At 36.2% G+C, this 20347-nt stretch overlaps 1 protein-coding gene across 6 annotated transcripts in view; it reads left to right on the top strand.

Annotated features, from left to right (window-relative positions):
• The window catches only part of LOC128982958 (kinase D-interacting substrate of 220 kDa B), a 306316-nt gene that overhangs the window by 94753 nt on the left and 191216 nt on the right, over positions 1-20347 (top strand). For all 6 annotated transcript variants that reach the window (XM_054402066.1, XM_054402065.1, XM_054402064.1 and 3 more), the window contains 3 exons: positions 7763-7902; positions 12825-12989; positions 15738-15808. In XM_054402066.1, coding sequence (XP_054258041.1) covers positions 7763-7902; positions 12825-12989; positions 15738-15808 — 376 coding nt within the window. The remainder of the gene's footprint in view (positions 1-7762; positions 7903-12824; positions 12990-15737; positions 15809-20347) is intronic.

Below are 20347 nucleotides of genomic sequence, written 5' to 3'. Positions count from 1 at the left end.
ACAAATAAAAAGTTGTGGTGTTTAGGAACGGCGGCGGCTTACAGGCTACCGAGCTGGTGTTATAAGAAAATTTTATAGAGTGTGTAAACAATTACAAGTATCTTGGGGTAGTTTCTCATCAAAGTTTTCTCTGCAAAAACACTTTGAAGAAAAGCTAACTTCCTCGAAAAATGCAGTGAATTTATTATAGTCAATGGTTTTTAAATAAATATGTTTCGGTATTGTTAAAACTAGAGTGTTTTTTCCTTCGTAGTAAGATCAATAATGTGTTATGCTGCGCAAGTTTGGAGTTTTTAACTGTATAAAGGAGTTCAACAACTTTGCAAACAAAAAGATTTTTTGATTGCCCCAATACACACCTAATTACATGATATACTTAGTACATAGAATACATAAATGGTAGGGATTGGCGTAAATTAGCAAACTTTATGAGAGAGGCGTGGAGAAGGAGGTGGTAGTTAATTAGAGAATTTAATTACGAATAAATCAAGTGAAGTTTTTTTTCCAAATTCAAAATTGTTTTATTCTCTTTCTAATTTATAAATTGTAGCAAAACAATAAATATGTCAAATAAATTGTCAGCCTGTCTTCTTGAATATTCATAGTAATTTTTATAGATTTCATTATGCGTAAACCTTTTAAAACCTAATAATTTTAAAAGTAAAATAATACAAGTTATGTAAACAATATTATGAAAAGTTTAGTTTAAAAATGGATGTATAATTGTATGTAAATTTGTGTATGTTATTAAGTGTATTTTGTTTCAACTTCATTTTCATAAATGTGTTTTCCAGGTGTGTCAACCAAACAGACGGTCGTAGACCATTGTTTATTAAGTGTTTGATTGATATACTTAGTGTGAAGTAAAATTGATTTAAATTGTTAAACAAAAGATAGAACTCACTAAAGAAATGGACTTTCTAATTCTTCCCAAACTTACATAAAAGTTAGCAGGAAGTGTTTTATTCAATCATTCCACTCAGATTCCCCCTTGATGTGGCTCTTACAGATCCTTATTATTATAATCCGTCAAAAATATACATTATCCTAGGGGCTCAAGCGTTTTGGGAAGTTCTTTGTGACAAAACAATAAATTTATCAGTTAATGGTCCATCTCTTAGGGAAACTAAATTAGGATGGATAGTGACAAAGAATGTAGAAGTAAGAAGACTCGTTTATGACAACAGTCATACATACTTTGTATCATCTCTAGACTTGTTAAACAACTCAATAGTCAAAACGTTGGGTCTAATGTGGGATACCGCTCATGATATATTCACAAGATAGATACTCAACCAAACCACAAAACATTACAAAACTTCAAGTTCTGTCATTGATGGGATTAATTTTACCTGTATTGCATTGGAAGTCTTAGCTAAACTTATAATGCAACAACTGTGGAAGGAAAACTTAGATTGTAATGACACACTTCCCTGATGGACTTTGTGATGTATCCATGGCTGCTTATGGAGCTTGTGTTTATCTTAGGTGTCAAGACGTAAAAGGAGAAACAAATGTGACGTTATTTTTTATCAAAGTCTTGTGTTGCTCCATTGAAGGTGACTTCAATTCCAAGATTGTAGCTTTGTGGCACTTTGCTACTTAGTCAACTAGCCCAAGCTCTTATCAAAGCATTGAAAACCAAAATGTGAAGTAAAGTTGATTTATATTGTAAAACAAAAGATAGAAAATAAACTTAGAAATAATCCAGATACAAGATACAAGATACAAGATTCTTTATTTGGTCGATTGAACAGAAATACAGTTTTAGACCACGTCAAATTGTTGAGTTAGGCTACAGATACATACAAATTGAAATATTTCAGTACAGGTACATAGTGAATGAACATTTTTGGTTGACTAGTTTTAGTAGGAACATTTAAGCTGCAAATACTATACACAAAGGAATAAAAACATAAAGGTTACTAGACACAAACAATAAACATGTGGAAAACTATAGCCTACAGTACTTATTTTAACAGAAAACAGATTTTAGTTTGGAAGAATGTACGTCAAAAAAATCTTCGATTTTAAAAAATGGCCTAGATACTAAAAACCTGTAAAGAGTGCTTTTATATCTGCTGAAACACATTTGTCTAGCATTTTCTGGTAGCCTATTAAACATTTTTACACTTATTTTGTCTAACCAACAATGGGTCATGCTTAGCCTATTAAAGGATTCATCTATCTGTCACTTGTGTCTTGTGTTGTGGTGGTGGTCATCACTTCTAAGTTTAAAATCATTAAAATTATTCTTAACTCTACAGAGACAAACATAAATATATACATTTACTACAGTCAAGATTTCCTCAGCAACAAATAGAGGTTTACTGTGTGCATCGAGAGATGATCTGTTCATGACTCTAATGCCCTTTTTTTGCAGTTTTAGGACACATGACACATGATTACTGTTACGCCACAGGCTAATACCATACATCGAAATACTGTGAAAAAAAGCAAAGTAGGCACCCCTGAGAAAGTGTTTAGGTAACAAGTTTCGTAAATGCCTCAACAAGCAAATTACCCTATTTAACCTAGTACAGACAGATTGGATATGTGGGGTCCAGTTTAAAGTTGAGTCTAGAACAATGCCTAAACGTTTTGCATGACCCATGTTACAGTGTTCAAAGCTGGGGGTAACTTTACACAAAGAGTGTAAAGACAAACTTTGAGTTTTATTATTGTTAAGTGACAAACCGTTTGAATTAAACCAGACAGTGCTTTCAATCTCTAATTTCAACCAAATAAATCATGGTATTGTGTTGTTTTATTTCATCCCAACATTTCATGCTTCGTCGGCAACGTCAGCATATTATGACATCTTCCTTAACTCTAAACACGAACACGAGCATTTTCAAGGACGATAATTTTGTTGTGTGATTATTAAAATCACTCCGCTCAGCTGGCTAGCTTACAATAATGCTCCAATACGATAGGCTTACTGCAACCTACTGGCATGGAAACACAAGACTGTCAACCATTCCTATCTGATTAATTAACAATAGACTATATTTTAGCAGCAATTAAGTTTGTATAGATTTTAAATATATTCTTTTAGCTTAGTTAATATTAGGATCTACTTTTTGTAACGTGAACTTAAAGTACAGTAGAATGACGTCTGAAAATGTTGTCTGAGTAGCAACTAGTAAGCTATGAGGATAGTACACTTCACAGTCTTTAGCATAGATTAAACATACTCCTTAACAAGACACGAACTCGTGAATTAATTTCTATGAAAATAATCAGCAACATTTCTTTTCAATTTTTGAACAGAGAAATATCTTTTTTAACTCTACTTTCTTGTTTGTTACACAATTTTGTCTCTGCTTCTCTTCTGAAACAACACAACCAGATGCGTAATAAAGGCCAATGACCTAAATATCATGATTGTGCAATGTTGTATTTTGATGTAAAAATGCAAATCATGGCATTAATTTGAATATATTTGTCGTTAATTCAAATTATATTTTTGAAGATTCAAAGTTTCTACTCGGAAAAAGAGAATCTGAAGTAAAATCGGGCAAAGGATTCCCGAAAATACAACTATGTATCATTGTCCTGCTATTAGAATCCCAGGCCAAGCCACCCCTCTAGTCTAATATAGCTTCAAGGTTGCACCCTCCCCTCCCCCCTCGCCATCTCCATTCACAGTGGCCCGCTCCTTTCAAGGTCATTTGTCCAACCCATCCCACCCTTCTATTGTTTGTTTTGCCTTACTAGTATTTATATTCTGACTTTTTCTTTACACATTAAATTAAATAAATCATGGAAGTCGTAAAGGAATAAAAGTGATTAAACTTTTTAACTTTATAGAGCAAAACTACTGACTCAACAAGTTCTTAGAAGTACTTGACTTGCCTACAACAATGTCGTCATAAGATATTAATGGTTTTGGGTTTTGGGACTGCTAATGGTTTTTATTGCCCCACAACTCTAGTAATAAATTATGAAAATCCTAAACAATCATCTGATAAACCTTTATATGTGCTCTTAACCAATGACAGTGAATTGAAAGTAATTAATTGTTATAATCAGTACCGGAACCCACTAGCTCGGTAATTAGGCTAGTACCTAGGTGCACCGCAGACCTCTAACTGAATGCATTTATATGTTTTTAAAAGATTAAAATAAACAAACCGTTATTGTGTTGGTTGGAAAAAAGTAACCAGTTGTAATACATTATTTTGTCAAAATGTTGCTGCAAACATCTTTATTCCTAAAAATGCTTTACCTAATCTATATAATTAATACGCTACATAAAACTTTGTCGGTTGAACTCCTCCGCCATTTCTTAACCGATTTTATCCATTGACGTCTCATTGGAAAGAGCGTGTCGCGTAGATTTGCAAACTGGCCTTACTTTTTTTGAAAAAGTCCCTCGGGCGTTGCCCCAGTGGCTGTTAAAGTTCCCATTTTATCCTTATGAAGAACATAATTGTTTACATTTTGATCAGCTGTATAATTTAATTCCTGTTATTTATTTTTCAATCCTATGAAACGCATTGAGTACATTTATTTACTATTTGAGTTTGTATAAACATAACCCCCAAGACGGATCGTGTTAGTATGGTTGTATCTTAAATTTGTGTATTTATCGTTGTTTTGTGTCGCTATGACGGATCGTGTTAACATGATTGTTACTTAAATTTGTGCATTTATCGTTGTTTTGTGTAACTATAATTTGTTTATTTGTTGTTTTTTTTTCTTTTAAATGCCTCCGACGTGACGACAACGAAACATAGACAGGAAGCGCAATCGTGATAACGACCGCAGCTACAGAACGGTGGCGCGTAATAGGCTTAAAGTCAGCACCTGACCCTGGACAATCTCAACTATTATATAAGTTAAAAATGCGCCGGCCCTAATACTACCCCAAAACGACTTTTCGTTCTCAATTGGCCCTCTATCAATGACCTGTGTTGCCTGTACAGCGAGGCATTTTGAGAAGGAGAAAACCGGCCGGAATGCTTTAGGTTTATCAATAACGAAGATAAACAAAGTTTGAGTCACACACCGGTGATCTTTGAGTTGACTCTTTTAAACTCATTGTAAATATGACTGTTATTCTTTTTGAAATAACTCCTGTAATGCTTTAGAATTGCTCGAATTCGAGCAACATGTACACTAGTTTTTAACTACTTTATTATGGCTATGACATGCTATGACCTATCATAGTTGTAAAATAGGTTAACCCTTTCAGTGCTATGAAACGATATATCGTTGTTTTAAAAAAATCCTAAGGGATATAGAGAGGAAGGTTATTTTTAAAAAAATAGCAAAACGGCCATTGGTGACCTGCATGTTCATAGGATACACTACCAACCACTTAGCTAAAAGATTCGCCCAATCCGATGATTTCGAGGTGTATGTCTAAACCAAGGATTATGAACACCTCACTATGCCCCAGTGGTTGTAGTATATCGCTACAAAACACACAGGTCACCAATTATTTGCCACACAGGACGGGATTCGAACCCGAGCAGACGAATGCCACTGGCCAAGTGACACACGCCCTAGCCTTCTCGGCTATCTGTGCTTGAAGACTGGGGAGTCAAAACCCGGTATTTAAGCTGTCGCCACCGATTGCGAACAGATGGCGCTGCAGATGGTTGTTCAATGCTTTACTAGGTAGCAGCACCAGCTAGTCACGGACTATTTAGATGCAATCTTTTAGTTTTAGTAGTAGTAAATGTGTTCCTGAGACTTTGCTGCAAAACATTAGTTTCCCTAAAATTGCTATATTAAAATAACCTCGTCCAACTAAATCAGAGTTAAATTCAATATTACATTGTAAACTATATGTCTTTTGATTTTGTGAGATTTCGGTTTCAAATAATGCTATCAAAACATAAAAAAATTAAAGGAAAACCAGGAAAATTACAACAAAAACTAAGTTTTATTTGATGTTTACTACAAATACCGGGATTTATCTTTCTTGTGTATTTTCTTATTGTGTTATTATTCAAAATTAGCCTAATTAATAAAATAGTGACAACGTGACAGTTAAAATTCAACAACGGGTAATGGAATTAAAAGGTAAACAAAAAAGTCTTACAAAATATGAATTATTGGCCTAGCACTGAAAGGGTTAAGCCTTTATCTTAACTGTTTTTTCGCACGATAACTTGAGTAATTTTTGTCCGATTTTGATCAAATTTGGTTTGAAGGTTTAAGGCGGGATAAACTTGAACCAGTTCTTGAACCAGCATGATCGGACTATGGGAACTGGGGTTTACAGGGGGTTTTATGGGGTAAAAAGAGGTTTTTCCCATTTTTGACCCAAAAAACATAAAATTTAGCAATTTCTTTCCAGACCATTTTGTAGAGCTTAAAAACAAATAATTTAGTATATTGAAGTGTTATTATGTGCCTAATGGTTACGGAGAAAATTCCAAAAAAATGTAAATTTAAAATTCCCATGTTATTCTTATGGAGAACAAGTAAACTGTTGTAGTTTGCTTGTTTATGAACATATTTTGATCAAATTTGGAAAATGTTTTTATTTCTTACTAACTATTAACATTTTACAAAAAAAAAAAAAACAGTTTTGCCCTCCCTGATGCAGCAAACCTAAGTACTTGTTAAACTAATTCTATTTAAATAGGAAATAAATTTTATATTTTAAGTAGACATTTTAGTGTAAATCCAATCAGGCAAATTGAAATTCGCTTAATCTGCAGGTTTGCTGCAGCGGGGGTATTTTTTGACATAATCATGTTAGGAGCCAAAGGTGTTGATAATGTGTGATATTGTAATTGTTGTTAGAAAACCATAAATGTAGGAAATTATTCATTTTTATAGTAATATCAGTTAAATAAAATGAGAAAAATACCGGAAGCCCTCTACTGTACTCATTTTGTACCAAGAACAAATAAAATAGGTAAGGGCAAAAATCAATTATTTTAAAATGTTACATTGGTTAAATCAGAATTATTAACCTTAGTAGGGTTCCAAAACTGTGATTGGAAAATTCTTTGGAGTCTATCATAATAACATAAATATTCGCTCGGTAATATTCGATATTCAAAAATATTATGAAGTATTCAATTTGATTCGTTTCGAACCCAAAAGTCACTATTCGCACACCCCTAATATTTACTTCTAAAACTCTTAGCTCAGAACTTTGAAAGCCCGCAGGTGTAGAGTCCTGGGTCAATATCGAAGCAGGAATAGTTCTATATGTATCCTCGGAGCTGTAGCTTTATTTTTGTCCAATTTGTGCCCAGTCGGTTCAGTAGTTTTTGAGTTTAACTCATACAAACACACAGATACACAGACACACAGGCACACAGACAAACAGACAAACAGACAGATTGTATAGAAGATAGATGAAATGATTAAATTAATTAATTTTTTCCGGAAACCCCTTAAATATTAGTAAATTGTACATTTTTATAATGTAGAAGAAGATGAAAGCTTTAAAATAACCCTCAATTATGAAAATTGATGCAGAAAAAAGGAAGTTATGGCATACCGACAAAAATAGTACTTTAGAAATTATAATATACATAAAGATAGATTACCACAGCAGGAATTCTGTTTAAAACGATGCAATCCAAACCGGTTTAAACTGGTGATCAATTGTTGTCAGTCCAACCAGGCCTAAGAATAAAATAAACAGTTACTCATGAAAACTGACATTGGCAAACATTTATTTACCTAAAGGTGATATATTCAATTAAGCCAGGTTAGCAAACAAATTTCATTCTACAGTACTTATTACTTCCCCATCGGTCTTACTAACTGTTTGTGTTGTGTAAAGGTCCAAAGCTATAGTGGAAGTGTTGTTGAGGAATCCCAAGAACAGCCAGTTGCTGTATAGGCCTAACAGAGCTGGCGAGACACCCTACAACATTGACATGAGTCACCAGAAAACCATCCTTGGCCAGATATTTGGAGCTAGTAAGTACAGAATAGTTTATATAAATTATGTATTCATAAGCAATTACTGAAAGGGCTCTAATATCCCTAAGAGTTTACAAAACTTTGGTCAACTTTTAGTATGTTTTCACTCACTGAACCTGATGTCAATCCAGTGGCGGCGATAAGAACCCGCGGGCCCCCCCCCCCCCCCCCGCAAGTTTGTTCGCCGGGCCCCCCTCTCCCAATGATCTTTAAAAACATTTTCCCATGTATTACAGCCTAAATTTTGCAATAAACTTGACAAGGCATCTCCCGAGGCGTCATTATCGTCTTCCATGATCGCGGCAAAATCGTAAATACTTCCCGTAGTCATAAGTCATGGAAGAAACATTATCATAGTTTACCGTGATTGCAAATGCAACCAAACCTATGACATCATTAGATAGCAGCATCATCGTCTCCCGCGTTCACTGCCCAATCTAATATCACGGCCTAATATCTCCCCGCGACCCGTTGGTGGTGACGGGTAAATCATTTTTCCGTAATCGCGGCTAAATCCTAGATATATCTCTCGCTAAAAAATAAATGTCATTATCGTCTTCCGCAATCGCGGCAAAATATTGAACATCTGCGGCCACGGAGACATCGTCATCGTCACCCGCGGGGAAATGTTCTCGTCGATATCCGCGATCGCGGCAAAAGCGTAGGCCTAATCTTTCAATTTCGTGAGCGTGATCCTCACGGATATAAAAGCTTTTACTTTTAATTGTGCATTATTGTATTGAATACTGAGAAAATCGGCTCGAGCTTGATTTTCTGACTAAGTAACTAACATTTTTTACCTGACTCGATGTAAACACATCTAAAGTGCGAAGTAAACAAATCTAAAGGGCAGCCTCCTAATAGTAGGACATGAAATGAAATGAAAATCCTTCTTTAGCTTTAATGAAAGAATGGAATGATTTATTAGCTAGTGCCCTAGCCACCTAGGTTAATTTGCCGATTTGGTCGTAACAAAATTGTCAAGTTTATTTAGTCGAATCAGCATAGAGGATCTCTGGGGGCTAGGAGGATTAACATTAATGTTTTATCTTCCTACGCCAGAGGCCACATTGGTTATAAATACGGCCCTATTATTATGCAACCAACTGATGACAATTCTTTTACTTAGGTTGGTAGATAATTTATATCGATCGGTCAAGTAATAGTGTTAGTTTAGCTGTTGTAAACTAGTTGAACTATAGGTTTGAACAAATTTTCATCATAAAAACCTATTTTAATTCTCATATAAATATTGTTATGATAGGGGACCCGTGTGGCTGAGCCTATCACACTATCGCGGGCCCGTGTGCCGGTAAAATTTACCGAAAATCCTGGTCAAGGTTCACGGGCCCCCCTAGCTCACGGGCCCCCCCGCAACGCGGGCCCTGCGGGCCCGCTATCGCCGCCACTGTGCCAATCAGTTGTTAAATGTGCTTATCCCACCAGCTGAAAGTGTGAATTTTCTAAAGTAACTTGCACAGAAGTTTGTAAAATTGTAATGTCTATAAAAAGCACCAATAGCAAAGATGTTTATGGTTTAAGTAGTAGCTTAGTTATGTCTATTGTCTACAATAGATTGTATTTTAGAACCTTTAACTTTTTGTATAAATTGTTGTCTAAATGAGGGTATTTTTCCTAGCCCGTTAACATTATCAAGAGTTGTTCCAAATTATAAGAAAGGCCCAGTGGCATGTCTGAGTAGTTATAGGCCGATTTCTTGTGTACCTATTTTTTCACATTTTTTTAAAAAGGTTTTGAAAGTCCAAATATGAGCTCATTTTGAATCATTAAACCTATTCAGTAACAGTCAGTTTGGTTATCGATCTGGTCAATCAATGGTAAAAGCCATAGATACTCTAGTTAGTGAAGTAATTTCTGCTCTGGAAATGGGTTCTTTAGCACCTGGTGATCTGAGCAAAGCATTTGATTGTGTTAAACATGTCATTTTACTAGATAAACTTAGATTTTATGGTTTCTATAACAGAGAGCTTGCAATTTTAAAATTATTACAATTCTCAAAACATACATTTGAAAGCAAGCAGTATTTAATTTACCAACTACCATTTTTATGTGTGTTTTCCATGTTAAATTATTTTTGGGACGGGACTTTTTCCTGTGCATAAAAAGGGTTTGTTATTTTAAACTGCAGAATTATGTAGTTGTTTTAATTCCCAAGTACTGGGGGACCGAGCCATGGCTCGGTATAGTTTATTTCGATTGTAAAAGCAATATAAAGGAAACTCAAGTCTTATTTACAACTAATTTTGGACTTAATTATTTAAGTTTAAATGGAAATTTAATTTATTATGATGGAAAATTTAACCTGGCAATCCACAACACATTAATTTATTTTAAAGTCGCTGGTAAAAATTACTCATGTAGGGGAACTATTTTGCCATAGCATTTTAGTATTTTAGATACAATTATCTAACTGCCACAAACGGTTCCCACACTCCGCACTGCTCGCCTTTACTACTTCATTCACCACTTCCTACATTGTGGACCTGTTTAAGTTTGCCATTTATGAGATGGATTCATGAATTTTTCAGGACCGGATTTCATACGATCGTTGGCGATTTGTCCGCTTCGCGAGTGACGATTACGCCGCTATTGCAGGATTTTTCGTTTTGATGTTCACGATAGTTCCGCGAACGCAGGAGGCTATGTCATTTCGACGATCGCGCGAGAGGCCCGTGAGATATTTTGCTACTCCTACTGAATTTGTGCGATAGCCTATTTCTTATTTTACCTCACAATTCATCAATGCTAAAGACTTATTTGTTATGTAGGTCAACGCTTGAAATCCATACAAAGATAAAATAAAAAATGCCATATTTTAACCTGTGATAAAAGAATGTAATTTTTTAAATCAACCATCTACTGTATTAGTGTATGAGTAATAACTGTAGTTAAACTGTTTATTTAAGCCTACAACTACTGATCCGCTTAGATATATAATACGTGAAGGCGATTTCTACGAAACACTACTCAGACGTTGATAATGGACGGATTTTTACAAACGAGGTGTCAAAATTAAGTATTAGTTGTGTAGACGCCCCCTTTCACCAATTCCTGTAACAAAAGTCCTCGAGCTTTGCCCCACAGGGCATTTAAAAACCCAATGAATTTCTTATGAAGAAAAGATTTTGTTTACTTAAACAGACGAATAATTTGTTTTAATTGCATCCTAAAACAGCTGTTCATAGCAAACACATTATACGCATGAGAGCGTTCGTTTTCAGAGTGAGTTGGTTTTCAGTTTCGATAACTGAAGTGGAATGAGCGTTCGTTTTCAGTGTCGATAACTGGAGTGATTGATTACATTATCTTTGAGTTGACTCTTTTACGTCTTCGGAAATTATGACTGTTATTCGTTTTGAAATAATGCCTGGGATACTTGATACTTTGCAATTGCTCGAATTTGAGCAACAGGTGCACTAGGATTGAAATATTTAATGATGTAACATTTTTATTAAACCATGACTGAAATACATAACACGTTCTTTTATAAAACATTACCCTTAATTTATTTACTACTCAATTTATGATGAAACAACTGTTTGATCATTATATCGGTGGTCCAAAAAAAACGCAGTGGTGAGGGGGGGTGTTTGATTTTGTTGCATCGGTGGGCTAAAAAAAACTCATGGGAGGGGGCCCAAAAAATAAGTTTGCAGGGGGGCCGAAAAAAACTGTTACGCCACTGGCCCAGACAACTATTCATTTCGACGATTGCGCCGTGACCGTGAGTCATTTCGACGATCGCGTCGTGACCGCCGAGTCATTTCAACCATCTCATAGTAACCGCGAGTCAGTAGTTTTTCTATACCTGTACATTTTTACCCATTTTTTTTTATAGATCAGTGCCACGGTAAAAATTGATTTTGTTTGTCATTTTTGGTAACTGCAATACTCAAGACAAGCCCAAAACATACCCTTTTAGGTTCCTCATCATCCTCCTCCACCTTATTCTCTTCCTCCTCTGTCTCTCTCCTCCTCCTCCTCCTCCTCCTCCTCATCCTCCTCTCCTCCTTCTGCTCCTCCTCTTCCTACTCATCCTCTTCCTCCTCTTCCTCCTTCTCTTCATACTCCTTCTCCTCCTTATCTTCCTCTTACCCCCCTTCTCTTCCTACTCCTTCTACTCCTCCTCCTACTCCTCCTCCTCCTGCTCTTCCTCCTACTCCTCCTCCTCCTCTTCCTCCTACTCCTCCTCCTCCTCCCCCTTTTCCTCCTCCTACTCCTCCTACTTTTTCTCCTTCTGCTCCTTTTCCTCATACTCCTCCTTCTCTTCCTCCTCCTCCTCATCCTCCTCCTCCTCTTCCTCCTACTCCTTCTCCTCCTCTTCCTCATCCTCGTCTTCTTCCTCTTCCTCCTCTTCTTCCTCTTCCCCCTCCTTCTCTCCTTCTAAGTATATAGTAATATAGTATAAGTATATAGTATACAGTTTCATACTTCTAATGAGTAGGTATGAACGCATATAGCTCTGGTATGTTGGGGCGGATATGTACTAGTATTGAGCAAAGAAGATCCCAAATGGTGATGGCCACATAGCATATTTGTACAGCAGTTGTAGCGCACAGGGTCATTCTGTATTATATGACGGCGAGGGGGGAAAGGAGAGCGGAAGGGGACGACGAATAGAATTTGTTCTAGACACCAGCGACTGGTTCTAGGTACCACTTTAAGTGTACCATTAAATGTATCCTCTGTTTCTTCTCTGTTTCCGCGACCAATCTTGAAAATTGTGATACAAAGAATAAGCTTAGCAGTGTCAAGTAGTACTTCTAGAATGGTTTTATTGTGTCACTAATTCACACTTGGTTTTGTTTTTGTTAGTACAGTGTGATGGTTCCTTTACTTGTCTTTAATAAAAGCAAATCAAAAGATTTCTTCACAGGTATCCACCTCTGTTGTTGCAGGAAGATTAAACACCAATGAAGACAATGAGAAGCTGTTAGGTTATGACTTGTACAGCAGTGCCTTGGCAGACATGGTGTCAGAGCCTTCTTTGTCTATGCCCATTACAGTCGGGCTATACGCCAAGTGGGGCAGCGGCAAGTCCTTCCTGCTCAACAAACTCAGAGGTGAGCGCATGTACAAGCAAGCAAACCTTGTATTATTGATTAGGGTTCACTGCACAAACACACCTTTAAAAACTTATTAATTGTAAAATAGAGTTGACTCTGAATATCCGATCCATGATAACCCACTCTGTAATATGAATCTCGTTTGTGAAATACTGGAGTTTCATTGGTGTTGTGAAAGTACATGGTGGACCAAAACGAATTTAGCAGTTCACTTGCTTAGTACTCAGGCTGTGTAGGTGGTAAGTGGACACTTTTGGTCTTATTATCATCGGCCACTCATGTCATTTCTATAGCCATCATGGTTAAGAAGGGACAATAGCAAGGGTATACTGTACTGTGTGTGTGTATATGTGTGTATGCATATTTCTAAAACAACAAATCAGTGGTTGCAAGGCAAAGAGCTTTTCACTGCAGGTTTTTTGTACTGCTCAACGACTATAAAGTTTTTTGTGACAATAAATTTTGATTTGATTTTATTAGATTCACTGTTCCAAATGCGATAACAGTACAATCGTTGTTCTTGAAGGTAAAAGAAAGTGGTAACACCCTTAAAACTGAAAAAACACAGACAACAAAGATCATTGAGAACACTAAAAATTGTAAGTGTTGGTCAGAGCAGTAGTTAAGCAGAGTATCCAAGAAGTTCTGCTAGGAGCCATGCTATTGCATTAGGAATGTCGGGTAGTTGTTTGACAATAATGCTAAAATTAACAGGGTTTTCAAAGAGTTATGTTGACCTAACAATTAAAAGAATCAGATTGTGAAAAAACCGAAAATTGTGTCGCCAATTGCTTTGGGAGTAACTTGCACAATGCACATACCTCTGAAACATCTTTAAGACTGTGCAACATATTATACTACTCTGCTGCTCTTACTAACTCAAAATGTTCCTGTACAGTAGACTCCCTCTTATCCGGACACCTATTAACTGGACATCGGTTTAACCAGACTACACTTGGCAAAAATGACATCTCTTTAACCGGACAATTTTTATCAGCACATCGGTTTAACCGGACTAGATCGGCAGGAAGTGGGTGGTACTGAAACTACTGTTCTCGCGGGAAAGATTTGAGACTAGTGATCATGTGTCTGAATACAATGCTCTCCTAAATTTAAGTTCAATATGCATTCAAACGGTCCAATTTTGCGAGTTTTTGAGGACGTCGACTTAACCGGAAAACCCATTATCCGGACTGGCCTTGGTCCCGAGGAGTCCGGATACGAGCGAGTCTACTGTATCTCAGAAACGTCATTTACAATTTTCTTTGGGGCTTTGCAGCAAATTTTCCATATGGAGAATAAGTTTTTTTTGTGGCAAGGTGTTGGTGTAATCCTACCCCTAAATAATGTTTGACCTGTTGATCTTTCTAACACCCTTTTGCTCAGTCTGACAGCCCTAGGCTTTTGGCATAGCCTCGAAGCTGTGAGACGCTTCTTCGTCTCATCTCATCAGGTTTGAGTTGCAGCCTTCCCAGTAGTGATGGGTCGGTGCTTCATGTCAAATGTCGCTTCCACCGGTTCATGGCAAAGAACCGGAACCAAGAACCGCTGGTGAAATGTCGGTACCAGTACTGATAATGCCGGAAAGTTACCGATTTTGCCGCAATTGCACAAGATGACGATGATGTTTCCGTGACCACGGGATGATTTTGCTGCAATCGTGATTGCAGATGATGTTACTGCGATACCGGGAGACGATGACGTCTACATGGCCGCAAGAGATGTTCATGATTTTGCCGCGATTGGGAATATGATGATGATGTCTACACGGCTACGGAAGATTTTCATGATCCTGCCGCCATCGCATTAAACAATTATGATGTCTACACGGCCGCAGAAGATGTTCATGATCTTGCCGCAACCGTGAAAAACAGTGATGATGTTTCAGTAATTTAGAAAGATATTTCGGATTTTGCAGTGATCTCAGATTACGACGATTATCACGATATTACTTTGAGTTTGGCCGGACTAAAAATATTAGGCCGGCACACCTCTATATAGTACCTCAAATATGGTAGTTATTTGATGTGATAAGAAGGGTTTGCAATTGGAAGTTGGCTAGTTAGAATGTTTTATTGCTGTTTTATCAACTATTTTCAACACATCTGCTACATTATATATTATTTTGATTTGAATGTGTTTGGTTATATAAGTGTGTGTGTTATTTTACAAATAATAAGTTTTATTTTCTTAATCCCTTAAGTTTTGTACCAACCTATACTAATGCAAAATACTGCAAAATTGAAATATAGATATTTTGTTTTTAAAATAAAAAATTAAGTAGCCTATCCTAAAAATTTAAAGGTACCGATGGTACCGGAACCGAGAATCGATTTTGGCTACTGGCTAGGAACTGGTTCTAGTACCGACTTTGAAAAAGTGGTACCGACCCATCACTACTTCCCAGCGATTTCAACCTTCTTGGGCCAAGGCCGGAGAGTGCAGCCATAAGTGTTTGGAGGTTTCCATCTCGTTTTCACAGAATCTGCATTGGTCAGCCTCCGACCTGCCAATGGTTCTAATGAGTTTCCTTACTGGGCCGTGCCCAGTTAGCATCACCACTAGTAGTCTGATGTCACACTTTTTTTGGTCAATAAGCCTTTCCAATCCTTGAGGGGTCTATTAGTGTTTTTAAGGTCATTAGCCCCGGATTGGTCCTCCAGACAGGCCCTCTGGACCTTACCCCATAAAATTTTAAAATAACTGTATTTTTTTAGTTTATGCATGGTTTTTTTTAAATTTCAGATGAGATGAAGAGCTTTGCTCGTCAATGGGTGGATCCTACATTCCAGTTTTCATGGTTACTGCTGGTTCTGGTAAGGTTTAATTTATAATTCCAAACAAGTGTTGCAGAAGTTAAAGCTATAATTAATACATACATACTAGAGGTCGTCCAGTGGTTGAAAACTCTACCAAAAATACTTTATATACCGGTACAGACTATTTTCACCCCACACTGTAAATAGAACATGCGATTGGATTTTTGTCCATTTGTTTTGATTTTCTGTTTATATTTTGTTGTTATTTCGTCACCAGCATGGCAACCTATAAGGCCCATGTTAATTTTTTGTAATTTAAAAATTCATTTGTTTGCTTATTTTTGAGCCTATTTTAATTTATAGAGGGATTCTACACATCTGCAAGAAAATATCTTTCTAACAATATGCGTAGATTTTCCCTACCATGTACACAAGCTGAGAAAAAAGGTTTTAAAGAAACATGCTTGCCTATTAATATATAGAAAGATAGTTCCTGCTAAAATCACTGTTTGTACTAATTTTAGTTTGTATAAAAATTTGCAACCTTGTTCTTACTAACTTAATACTGTAGCCACTCTAACCCAAGTTGATTTTTGGTCTCGCCAACAAATTGCCTCCAGACTGTTCTCCACCATGTCTACTTCTCCCCGAATTTGTCTTACATCTCCAACCACTTGGTCGCTCCATCATAATCCTGGTCCTTCCTTATAGGCACCTTCCCTCCAGCGTTTCCCAACCTGTGGTGCGCATACCACTAGTGGTACGCAGTGAAGTACGATTAGGCCTAGTAATTTCACCATGGTTTGCACCGTGTTGACTTAAGTGAAAGTAAATTACTAACACCTAAGTTTTTACTGTTACAATAATTATCTTTTATTTTACTGGAGTACACACACAACATTTTTACTCAAACATATCTTCTTCAACAATTCTCATTATAACAAAAACAATCCTAACTATTTACACATGATCAGCTGTTACCAACATAAATTAAATACAGAACAAGTAACAGCAAACATATCATATAAAAATAAAATTACATTCAACACCTTCCCTTAATTTTAGTTTTATATAACAAACAAAAATTAAATAACTCGATTATTGTCTTCTGTTCAAGATTTTGGATAGTATATCAAGGCTTTGTTGAATTTATGAAACTTAACATTGTTCAAGGGTTTTGTAAACACATCCTCAACATTCTCGGATGTAGAAACAAAAGAAATGTTTATTTTACCTTGCCCTACGTTTTCAGTCAAAAATTGGTACCGGTAGCGAACATCAATGTGTTTGCTTCGCTTATTAAAGATTCCATTTTTACAAAGCTTAATAGCACTTTGATTGTCCATGTTTAGGTTTGTTTGAACATTAGTTCCAGTCAACTCTTGCAAGAAAGTTTTTAAATACAACAACTCTTTGACACATTCTGCCGCTGCAATGTATTCTGCTTCAATACTGGACAAAGCTACAATCGGTTGTCTTCTTGTACACCAGCTTATTGGGTCTTCTCCATACATTATGACAAATCCAGTAGTACTTCTTCTTGTATGCTTGCAATTTGCATAGTCTGCGTCACAATATACATTTAGGCAATTTTCTCCTGATGCTGAAATAGTTATTTGTGTAACTAGTGGTGAAAGTGGCACTTTGCTGCACACGAGAGCAAGGCGAGTGCGGAATGATCTCGAGTGCAGCAAAGGCCTTTTTCACTCGTGTTACACATTATATTTTTCCTACAGTCACTATAAAGCATTAAATAATTAGTCTTTCAAACACTATACAACACGTTTTTAGGTTCAGCTGGCAACACAAATGGTGCCCTATAGAAAGTAGTACCCGCGGTCCGTATCACTCCGCTATTTTTCCTCGGCAAGAAATGTGCTCCGCGTTTTGAGAATATAGTTCCGTATGTTTTTGTAATTTGAAGTGGTTTCCCTGCCTAAAAAAATGCTTTAAAGGTATTTTCTTGTTTATTAAGATCGTAGGAATGTTTTAAAAACGTTTTAAAAACGAAAGGAAAAGTCCAGAAAGTTCAGAAATACCGAAACTATAAATACGAAATGACAGGTTAAATCATAGTTATAATAGTCAATCAGCTGCTCATAGTATTATCATCTTTAAGTGTTGCCAACCTATTTCCAAGCGTACACGGATTATGTGCATAATAGAACCACGCTGTTTTGTGTTGTTTCGTTGGAATCCTGATGTGCGGAAAAGTATAAACCGTACGACAAAGTATAAACCGTACGGCAAAGTATAAATATGCAGCAATTAGCAGCTTTCTGTACTATAAACAGTACAAGGAAGCCAACTTTGTCGGGTGATTGTAGGAAAATAATATTCCTGCGTCTTGAGTAGGCCTACCTTTAATATATCTTAAGGTTCGTTTGACATTTACAACATCTTCATTGCTTGGATTCTCAACACGTCTACTTTCTAATCCCACAGCAAGTGTAAGATCAGGTTTGGTTTTGTTGGATAAGTACAGCAAACTTCCTACAACTTCTCTGTAAGGATAATCTTTTGTCAGACAGCTTACTTCTTCATCAGGCTTGCTCGTTTTCACTGGACAAATGGGAGTGTCTACAGGTTTACAATCTGAATGGGATCACATCATTTGTCCGAGTTTTCAACTGTCCGAGTTTGTTAAAAATTACCAAATATTTGAAACATCATTTGTCCGAGTTTTCAACTGTCCGAGTTTTGATAAATAACTAATAATAATTAGATAAATCAACTGTCCGAGTTTTCATTTGTCCGAGTTTATTAAATTATTTTAAAAAATATCGAAATATCAAGTGTCCGAGTTTTCAACTGTCCGAGTATGGTTTAAATAATAATAATATTTCGTTAAATCAACTGTCCGAGTTTTTAAATTATTTAAAACAATATCAAAATATCATTTGTCCGAGTTTTCAACTGTCCGAGTAGGGGCAACATCAAAATGTGACACTGCGCGCGGAGACTAGCGTGTCTAAAGCGCCTGTTCAGAAGTCGATGTGAACCCCTTCTGTGAAGGAGTCGGGCATTGTGCGAGCCACGAGAGCCCCTCACGACGACTTAAGAAAAATTATTTTATTTCTATTATAAGACTAATTTTACAATTATAAATTATAAAATTAAACTCTCATCACCTAACACAACCACCCAAACTTGCTGATAATATAAAATACCCCTGCCGCAGCAAACCTTCAGACGAAGCGAATTTACAACTTATCCATAAACAAAAAAACTAAAACAGTTTTCATCTTCTCCATAAGAATAACATGGGTATTTTAAATTTGAATTTTTTTATTTTCTCCGTAACCATTAGGCATACAATGCTTCAATATACTACATCATTTCTTTTTTTAGTTCTACAAAATGGTTGTAAAATATATTCCAAAATGTTATGATTTTAGGGTCAAAAATGGGGAAAACCCCATTTTTACCCCACAAATCTTTATTCCCATTATCCGATTATGCTGGTTCGCGAACTCTTTCGAATAAATGTATGTTTACACGTTTATACCAAATTTCATCAAAATCGGATCACTTTTGTTCGAGTTATCGTGCTAACGGACACACATATATATATACATATTTATAAATAAATATGTATATATATATATGTATATATATGTATATATATATATGTATATATATATGTATATATATATATATATATATGAATTTGAACATATTTGGTGTTTTTGGTCTCTGGGGACCTCAAAACGCAAAAGTGAATCGGTCGCGGGTCCAGGTCTTACCGTGAAACCTTATTCCCTATATGGGAAATTCGCAAAAAAGATATAAAATTAAAATCTAATTAAAGTTTACCAATAAAAAATAAAATAGTCCTGTTTATAAAATAAAATTGTAATTACTCAAATTTATACAGTATAAAAGATGTACAGTTAAGAAGTAATCGAGTTCTAAGCAAAATATTTGACAAAAAGTTCATGTCACGGATGTCAGTTAATGTCGGGGGATTCGATCTGGATACCTCATGAACACCATTCAAGCTCGTTTTTCACTAAACCACGAACACTAATGGCTTGTACAGTTCGGATGTTCCGTTCCGATTTTAATTCCGGAACGGAGTGGTCGTGGGTGTTTGTTCCTCCAGTGAAGTTAACTGGAAAGTTCAGTTCAAAGTGAAGTTCATGGGTGAAGTTCACACAAAACAACAATAAATACACACATTTAAGATACAACCATACTAACACGATCCGTCTTGGGGGTTATGTTTACACAAACTCAAATAGTAAAAAAATGTACTCAATGCGTTTCATTGAATTGAAAAATAAATAACCGCAATTAAATTATACAGCTGATCAAAATTTAAGCAATTAAGTTCTCCATAACGATAACATGGGAACCTTCAAAGCCTCTGGGGCCAGGGCCCATGGGACTTTTTCAAACATGTAAGGCCAGTTTGCAAATCTACGTGACACGCTCTTTCCAATGAGACGTCAATGGATAAAATCGGTTAAGAAATGGCGGAGGAGTTCAACCAACAAAGTTTCATGTAGCGTTATATGGATAGAAGATAGATCCTAAAAATAGGCTTTACCTTCGTCACTGCAGCTCAAATTCTTGTTGTGTAACTATGTTACG

This window comes from Macrosteles quadrilineatus, unplaced genomic scaffold (assembly GCF_028750875.1).
Source record: "Macrosteles quadrilineatus isolate MER2022 unplaced genomic scaffold, UCM_ALF_1.0 Scaffold_1__1_contigs__length_201487025, whole genome shotgun sequence".
Classification (NCBI taxonomy): Eukaryota; Metazoa; Arthropoda; class Insecta; order Hemiptera; family Cicadellidae; genus Macrosteles; species Macrosteles quadrilineatus.
Note: the sequence above shows the minus strand (reverse complement) of the source record. Positions and strands in the feature narration are given on the sequence as shown.